The 9,492-nt window shown below is 37.9% G+C and overlaps 1 protein-coding gene across 1 annotated transcript in view; it reads left to right on the forward strand.

Annotated features, from left to right (window-relative positions):
* RSPO2 (R-spondin 2) overlaps positions 1 to 8,880 on the forward strand; it is a 73,146-nt gene extending 64,266 nt beyond the window's left edge. The window contains exons 3-5 of the mRNA XM_059815606.1: positions 6,079 to 6,222; positions 8,468 to 8,662; positions 8,753 to 8,880. Coding sequence (XP_059671589.1) covers positions 6,079 to 6,222; positions 8,468 to 8,662; positions 8,753 to 8,880 — 467 coding nt within the window. The remainder of the gene's footprint in view (positions 1 to 6,078; positions 6,223 to 8,467; positions 8,663 to 8,752) is intronic.
* Positions 8,881 to 9,492: the final 612 nt, after the last annotated feature.

Genomic DNA, 9,492 nt, shown 5'->3' on the forward strand with positions numbered 1-9,492 from the left:
CTCCAGAGTTTTTTAATGCACCATTTATTTAGTTTTCTATAAATATTGTAAGTTTCATCCACATCAGTCAGATTTGCTTTTTTATGCTATTCAAGTGAATGGCAGAGCAACATTTGGGTCAATATAAATGAGATTATAAAGCCTAAATACAAATGTTTTATTGCTGGCTAGCTAAATGCACTTCTTATAGATCAGATTTGTTGCCCTAACCTTGACTGAAACGTGGCTCATAGCTATTATTTTTTAAAAAAAATGTGGTATATGTGCGAAAACACTTCAGAAGAAAATTATTTCTGAAGTGCCTTGGAGTGCTAGAGCTCACTGAAAATTAAGGAAAAGGGGACTTTGGCTCCTAAGTCCTAAACATAACTTATCTTTTGCCACTCTGTTTCAGTAAGCAGAGTCAAAGATGTTTTAAATTTCTGTCTTTGGATTCTTTTCTGACAATGGCCTTTTTTAAGGGAGCTATTACGATCCTTTTTCTCCTCTGTAGAACCAAAGAATTTGGTCCTTCAGTTTGGTAGGTTACCTGGCCATTGACTGAGGAGTGGCACAGTATTAGCTCATGGAGTTATGTTTCTTTCTCGAGCATATTCTGTAACTGCTGTCAAGCATGGAGGCATTTTTACATATTATAATCTACCCTTGTGCTGCACTGAAATGTCAGTCATTCAAGTTCTTACTCGCCTGTCAGATAAATTAAGAGATTGCACAGTATCAATAGACCTTCCATTGGAGAAGATATATATCTTGTCCCATAAATCAACATTTCAGACCTCTGTTGAAGGGGTAAGTTGTTGTTTTGCTTTGTTTTGTCTAAAACTGAAGATACTTGAGCACAGTGCTTCTAATTTCAGCCCAGCTTAGCTTCACCAGACAAAGTAGTGACTTCTCTTCCACCCTTTCCCCTGGGAGGTGAAGTCATGTAGCTGTGAATTTATAACCACTCCTGTGACAGCTAGTGATTGAAAATAGAATTCTAGAAAGTTAGCTTTTCTAGCTGTTGGAGTACTGCTCTTCTTCAGTTCTCAGTTTTCACTTTATAAATATATATTTATCATGAAAGATTGTATCTCTTTAGGGTTTTTAACATGAATTTTTCCCATTAAAGTCATTGAAGTGGGCTCTTGTTTATCTAATGGGATAAGAAAGTTACTAGTTTAAAACTGCTCTTGCTGGAGCAATTAGGACCTTTGCCATGGATTTCAATGAGGTCAGAATGTTGTTCTTTTAGTATTTACATACAACTCTTGTGGGAAGTGTGGTGTAACATTTTCAAAAGTGTCATCTGTTTAGAAATGGGCTCTGCTAATCAGACATATCAGCAGATTTCTCTGGGCCTTCCTGAGTGCTTTTTGAAGTCCAGTTATGTGAGGATGGTAGCAGACGAAGATGCGTGGTCTTCATATGGGGATGGTTTTCAAGGGTGTTTTATACCTTTCACATGGAAGGATGGAAGCAAATGTTTGACTTTCTGGCTTTCCCAAGATAGAAACACTAGAAAGAAAATACGAGATTGTGCTAGAAGAGCTGTGGTAAGAGTGTTATGATGAGTCTGAGAGGTCCTGGCTATGCAGAGGGTAGTAGAATTAGTGGGATATAAGGAGACACGATGCTGAGCAGGAATAGAAGGCATTTGAGGTCTGGTAGGAAGCAGACCCTTGATGAGACACTGCAAATTGAATACAAGGGAAGGAAGAGGTAGGGACTCACAAGTGTCTTTCCCTAACCTACAGACTCTTGTTGCTAGCTAAATGGGAACAGCAGCAATGAAGCACCCTTTACTTCTTCACTCTCAGGTTCTGAAGATTAGGTTTCTAACCTTGTCATTGTTGCCCTGCAAGTATGGTAGGCCTGCCAAAGGTATGTGATTGCTCTTCAGGGTTCTTCTGCATGACTGAATTTATCAACTCCTTTCTCCCCTCAACACCAATCTTACCTTTCCCCGTGCCTCCAAAGCTTCTACTTCTAGGCTTCCTCTCCTTACTGCTTCTAAAATCTCCCATGCAGTTATCTGTATCTATCTGGAAACCTCTAGTGGGCACCATTTTCTGTTTATTTTTAGAGAAAAGAAATCAAAGCATTTCTGAAGAATACTGTGGGTTATACAATATCTATTTCTTTCCTCTAAAGAGCTCCTTGGGTCTAAAATCTTAGCTATGCTCAAGTGTTCTGGTCTTGTTTCCTTTGGGGTTTTTTGGTGCTGTAAACTTCCAGGTAATCTTTTAAGTGGAATAAAAAGAATACACTAGCAGCATGGTTTAGCTACTGAAATTATACAGAAAATGAAACCACTGAACTGGTGAGAAAAGCAATTGGATCTATAGCTAGTAAATTGAAGTAATAAAAATTGCTTTTGACAAGAACCTTCTCCAGATTAAAAGAAACCAACTCTCTTGTTCCAGTTTATCATAATCGTATCAGTAAGCTAACTAGTTAATTTAAACGGAATCTAAAAGGACTTAAGAAGGGGTTTTGAAAAGTAGGAAAGATTTTGCTTTCCTTCTCCAGAGTTAGGCATAAGATGCTGAGATCAGAAAGTTCGAAGGCTTGAAAAATGTGGCAATCAGAAGAAAACAGTTCAGGTCATTAACTTTAAACAATATTTCTTTTGTTTTTATTATATTATTTTGTGTAAAGGCTAAACCAATTTTTTAAAATGCTGGTTTTCTTAATTATTGTGTATTATGTCAAACAGCTCTTCTGTAGGTTTCACACTAGATTATTGATTTATTATCCAATTTATTATTTAAATAATAGAATGCAAAATATTTTCATATTCTGCAATGTACTTCCATTAAGACTTATATTTAACAATGTATACATAGATAATGATGCTGATTAACAATAAGAAATACAAAATTTGACACAGTTATATTTAGTTCCAAACCAATACATCTTAATATTCACAAAGGAGTATCAACATTCTTTAGGAGTCCAACTAAAAACGTTCTCTCCATGTTGGTGTATTTAACTGTGAAAGCAAAAGAATTTAAACATTTCATTTATTCTAACTTACTAACCTCAGTCGCAGTTAAAATAATTTATTAATAGCACCTTTATTTAAAAAAAGGAAATTTACCCCAAAAGCATTTAAACAATATAATAAAATGAAGCTGGACACCAAAAATAATAAACTCTTTAAAAATTTCCTTATGTTATAACCACTCCTATGACAGTTTGTAATTGCAAATAGGCTTCTAGAAAGTTAGCTTTTCTAACTTTTGGAGTACTGCTCTACTTTAATTTTTTAGTTTAGTTTATGTAAATTTTATAAAAAAAACCCTGCAAGACTTAGAACTGCACCAACACCCTTCATGATTGGAAACAGAGTATATGGAGGATGTCAAAAAGGAGTAGTTGTCAATCCCAGTTGATCTTCAGCTACAGTGTGGTCTGTTACTAAGTTAAATTATCATTGCGATTAGCACCCAGTAACCCCAAGCATTGTACTGAGTATCACTCTGGTGAATTAATGTTTTAATTTCAGAATTCTTAAAGTATTCCTAATACTTTTTCAGTATTTTCTCCTAAATTGCATCTGATACAGATTAAGTAATAGGCATTTAATGTTTGGACTTATTTATCTTCATAGGAAAAAATTGAAAATAAGCTGCCTTGGTGAAAAACTCCACCCAACCTTAACCTGGGAGCCCCTACTAGTGCTTCCAAAGTATAATTATCATGGCAAGGACTCTACTGCGATACAAAAGAAAACTGGCATGGAAGGCAAAGCAGAAGATATAAATAGGATAGGAATTTTGCAGTATGATCAAGAAACTGAAAGAAGATAGATTGATTCATTCATTTAATGTTTAAATATGGGGTATTCACATATGTACTGCTAAATAGCAATAGTTTTATGGAGAATATCCCCAACGTAAGGTGAGGCAGGCTTTTGCCTGCTAAGCATGTTTGTATATCAAAGGCAACCTGTACTGAAATTTTTTCATTTAATCCCTCTTCCACCCAAAAAAGTTCAAATGGGGTAAACTTTAAACATGTTACTCCCCAACATGTTTTGAAAGCAATAGTTAAAACATTATTTCAAAAATACACTTGCGTCACTTGGATGTGAGGGAGGCTCACATGATGCTAATTTTTCTTTTAATGTTCTGTTCTGCACCTCATCATTGGACTAAATGGTTTGGAAAAACCTTGATGTCTTTTCAAACAGTCCTGTGTGGGTGGGCAAGATGCAAATGTTTTTTCTGAATATTTAAACACACTGGATGTTTGATTCAAGCATTGCAATTAGTAAAATACTTGCAGTACATCTTGAGTGTAACAGATTTGCAATTAACTATTGCAGTACATCTCCAGAGCAGCTCACCTTATCTTTTGGCCTGGCAAACACATTAATCTGGGGAAGTGATTTTGCAGGCTGTTTTATGAACATTAATCTCCTGTTCTTTGGAGATTGGTTCAAACCTCATGAAAAAGAGATTATCATTCTTGGGAGTTTCCTATAAACTAAACTGTGGATAAGAAGCCCAACTTGTGCTGCTTATATTAACACAAGTTCTAAAAGCCCCTTCGAGAGATGCTGGACACTGGAGTTGGTGGCATGCAGGTTATGTGTGGTTGTGTCTAAACAGAGCCTGTGGATCTTCCCTTTGGCAGTTTCAAACTGATGTTTGCCTTCCTTCTAACCAAAGAAAGGTGTACCAGCATTTGAAATATTTTTTTTTTCTTTTCATGCAATCTGCCTAATTTATTGTCCAATGCCACAAGGAATCTCATCCAAAAAGCCTCATATTTCCCTAATTGCTAACAAAGAATAGTTTCCCACCACCACTCAGTTTAAGTGATATTGTTTGCCCTATTTTGGCCTGCTGAAGTTCAAGATTAAATATTAAAATCTGTTTTATAAAGATGGGCTAAATTTAAAGTATTGTTAGGGTATATTTACAAATAGCTATTTCAGAAGTCCTTACGGTTTGTGATTTTTTTTTTTTTTTTAGAAAAGAAAGAAGAAAAAATTAATTACATAAGTGACCAAAAAAGATTAGTATATTGTTGCATGACATGAATAACAAATACTTCCTGCTCTGACTTCAAATAGCTGAAGACAGGATACAGTTAATGTAGTTTATATAAATTATGTATGTTAGCTGAAGGATTAGATTTTTTAAATTAATTTTTAAGTGTTCATTACTGTTCCAAATATAAAGGCTTTTACTTTTTAATCTTTGGAACATTTTTTGGTAGGTGTGTAGGACTGACTTTCATAAGCCTCCATGTAAGTATTTCTGCTTTTCACGTTTGCATATGGTTGTTGATATCTAGTTCATTTCCAAGTTGCCATGTTTTAGCATGGAATAAGATGTTCCTGAATAGTCTGCTTCCGAGTATGTAATCTATTGTGGATGATGTTTCTCTTAAATTTTCAGAGAAATCCAATACTTTAAAAGGCGATAGTTGGGGTTTTTTTCTATTGATTATAGCTTTGTCTTTTAGTTATTTAATAACATCTGTTTTTTATGGATTAACTGCCTTAATAATAGAGAGGAGTTATATCTAGAAAAATTGAGGCTTTTTGCATGATAGCACATGCATATGTGTAGACAGGGACATCAGGCATAATACATGAAAGACAGGGACATCAGGCGTAATACATGAAAGCATTCATTCAGCTATTTATAGGGTCAACTTATGGAAAAAAAATGTATCCTGCTTGAAATGACAAATAATAAACTGAAGGCAGTATGTATAATACATGCATACTTCCCAAAATCATTTGTTGCATCTTAGTTTCCTAGAAATTACTTAAAAACGAAAATAATTTACAGTGAACATTTTTCCTCCAAAAAGAAGTAATTACTCAAATTTCACTTAACTAGAGGTTTTATCTACAGTTTTCATTAAAAAAATAGGATTAAAAAGGTGTAGGGGGAAATGTGGTAAGTAATTACAGTTAACTGTAATTTCTCTTATAGAGCAGATAGATTTCAGGATGACAGTATTCCTCATTACAGCACTTCTGGTTTTGCTATTTTCTTGCTTTATAAGTCCTTTCATTTTTAGTCTTACCCTGACTTAGCTGTCTCATTGTTCCTTATGATCCTTTTGATTCAGGATGCAGAATAGAAAACTGTGACTCCTGCTTTAGCAGAGACTTCTGTACCAAATGCAAAACTGGCTTCTACTCGCACAGAGGCCGCTGCTTCCGAGGATGCCCCCCTGGATTTGCAGCCTTGGAAGAGCTTATGGAATGTGTGGGTGAGTATTCTAGCACAACAGTACTGCTGAAGCAGCTCTTTTGCCAGGTGGACAGGTTCAAATACTTATGACACTATTTTTAAGCTGATGCTTAGTATTTTCTATCAAGAAATATTCACTAATGGATTGTGTCCAGATCTTTTTACCCCTAATAATAATAATAATAATAACAACAATAATAGTTTTTCCCAAACTTTGAAATATTACGTTATTGGGAATGTCACTCTGTTTTGCATCAGAAAGTTCTGTCCTCATAACTAGTGGATGAGGGAAAGGCTGTCGATGTTGTCTACCTGGACCTTGGTAAAGCCTTCGACACTGTGTCCCACAGTATTCTCCTGGAGAAGATGGTGACTCGTGGCTTAGACAGGTGCACTCTTCACTGGGTAAAAAACTGGCTGGATGGCCGAGCCCAGAGAGTTGTGGTGAATGGAGTCAAATCCAGTTGGCGGCCGGTCACAAGTGGAGTCCCCCAGGGCTCAGTTTTGGGACCGGTCTTGTTTAATATCTTTATCGATGATACGGATGAGGGGATTGAGTGCTCCCTCAGCAAATTTGAAGACAGCACCAAGTTGGGGGGGAGTGTTGATCTGCTCGAGGGTCGGAAGGCTCTGCAGAGGGATCTGGACAGGCTGGATGGATGGGCGCAGGCCAATTGTATGAGGTTCAACAAGGCCAAGTGCCGGGTCCTGCACTTGGGTCACAACAACCCCATGCAACGCTACAGGCTTGGGGACGAGTGGCTGGAAAGCTCCCCCGCAGAAAAGGATCTGGGGGTGTTGATTGACAGTCGGCTGAAGATGAGCCAGCAGTGTGCCCAGGTGGCCAAGAAGGCCAACGGCATCCTGGCCTGTATCAGAAACAGTGTGGCCAGCAGGAGTAGGGAGGTGATCATGCCTCTGTACTCGGCGCTGGTGAGGCCGCACCTCAAATCCTGTGTTCAGTTTTGGGCCCCTCACTACAAGAAGGACATTGAGGTGCTGGAGCGTGTCCAGAGAAGGGCGATGAAGCTGGTGAGGGGTCTGGAGCACAAGTCTTATGAGGAGCGGCTGAGGGAACTGGGGTTGTTCAGTCTGGAGAAGAGGAGGCTGAAGGGAGACTTTATCGCTCTCTACAATTACATGAAAGTGGGTTGCAGAGAGGTGGGTGTTGGTCTCTTCTCCCAAGTGACTAGTGACAGGACAAGAAGAAGTGGCCTCAAGTTGCTCCAGGGGAGGTTCAGGCTGGATATTAGGAAAACGTTCTTTACTGAGAGAGTGGTGAAGCATTGGAACAGGCTGCCCAGGGAGGTGGTGGAGTCATCATCACTGGAGGTGTTCAAGGAACGTGTGGACATGGCATTGAGGGACATGGTTTAGTGGGCATGGTGGTGTTGGGTTGATGGTTGGACTTGATGATCTTACAGGTCTTTTCCAACCTTAGTGATTCTGTGATTCTGTGAACTGTAAATCACCTTGTATGAGGATTTATAACTCAGAAACATTTCAGGAAGGCCAGTTTTTGCATTAGAACTTTAAGTCAATGACGTACTCGTTGGACCTCATAAAAACTACCTAAATAAAACTACCCTCATAAAACTACCTGCTCATTTTGCCTTTTACCAAGGCCACAAACCAGAGGCAGAGCAGATTTGAATACCTGTAGCATCTGGGCTTCAAATTCACTTTTAGTTTCTCTGCAGCTCCCCCCTTTTCTGCTAGCAAGTAACAAATATAAACCAACAAATAAGTGTTTTTAGTAGAAATTTACTTTATAACTCTGAGCCAGCATTGGCAGTTCTCACAATATTTGCCGAGTGTCACAATTTGGTGTTTTATCTTGAACCCTGGGAATTGTGTCAGAACAGAATCTTTCTTTCAAGAATATTCCTTGCATTTCATGATGGAGAGGACCTTGAAATGTGAACTCTTGAGCTTTGCAAATCTAGGTGACAACCAAATAGGATTTGTTTTTTAAGAAGAGAAAAATTTAAATAAATCTCATGATTTAGGAGAGTTTTTGAGTATTTGGGACTGACAAAATGTCTATACAGGCAGATTGACAATCTGACTGTTTTATGCTCAGGGTGATGTAGGCTAAAAAGATTCTTTCAGGTTCTGTAAAATATTTCATTTTAAGCTTTTGTCTGTTGACAGTGAAGCTTTTAAGCGGTGCTTTCTAACAGTGTATTCTTACTAATTAAAAAAAAAAGAAAAAAGAGAAAAACGGAAGAATTGCTAACTTGTATTTTCTTTTGCTTTATCAGAAGGCTGTGAAGTCGGTCAGTGGAGCGAGTGGGGAACTTGCAGCAGAAATAACAAAACATGTGGATTTAAGTGGGGCCTGGAAACGAGAACAAGACAAATTGTGAAGAAGCCAGCAAAAGACACGATACCATGCCCAACCATTGCAGAATCCAGACGGTGTAAAATGGCCATGAGGCATTGTCCAGGAGGTAAGCGTAGTCCATGCCACAAAAATCTTTATGAGCTTTCCTTAACTGAAATGCTATATCTAAATTGAAAAAAGAACTATTTTATCCCAGCTGAAGGGGAAATCCTGTCTCTGTTCTGCCAGACAAGGCTGAAAGGCAGCAGTACTACAGCCGTCCTAATTTGTGCAGCAAGACTCCAGGGAGAGGCTCAGTATGGGAGCAATCAGTCTCTCAGTAGACTGTGAAACTGTGTTTTTCCTGGTGTGGTACTGAGGCTTTTTCAAAGAGGTGCCTCGTGGAAGAACCATAACAGGTTGCAGTTTGAACTTCAGCATGAAAACAGTAGTGATGGTGGAATAACTAATTGCTCTGCACATTGCAGGAAAGATCATGATTATAAACCTCTCTGCAGATGGCACATCCAGTGCTCGTGTGATGGGTGTTTAAATTAAATGAAGTTAGTTACACGTGGCATTGTTAGCTGGAACTATTAGTTGGAATGTGTTACTTGTTCTGAATATTGGAAATCAGGGCCAAACTATGCTGGATGTGATATGAACAGAATAGTGATAGATATCAAGCTTTTCAGCGTGAGACTCGCTTATGGCAATTACCACAAGTAGATAAAAGAAATAATCAAATTTCTTTATCATGGTGTTCTAAGAATTATGTAGTGATGCTGAATTGAAAAAGGAAATGCAGTTTCAAATTTGTGTTCACTTTCGTAGACCCCAAAGTGGAGACATCACCGGTAGAGAGGAGTTATTGTTATCTTTTAAATTGAAATGATTAACCTTTCACTTGTGCAGTCTGAACATTTACAGAATTTTCAGAATTTGTAGGAGAGGTGTGTGATC

Source organism: Gavia stellata, chromosome 3 (assembly GCF_030936135.1).
Source record: "Gavia stellata isolate bGavSte3 chromosome 3, bGavSte3.hap2, whole genome shotgun sequence".
Classification (NCBI taxonomy): domain Eukaryota; kingdom Metazoa; phylum Chordata; class Aves; order Gaviiformes; family Gaviidae; genus Gavia; species Gavia stellata.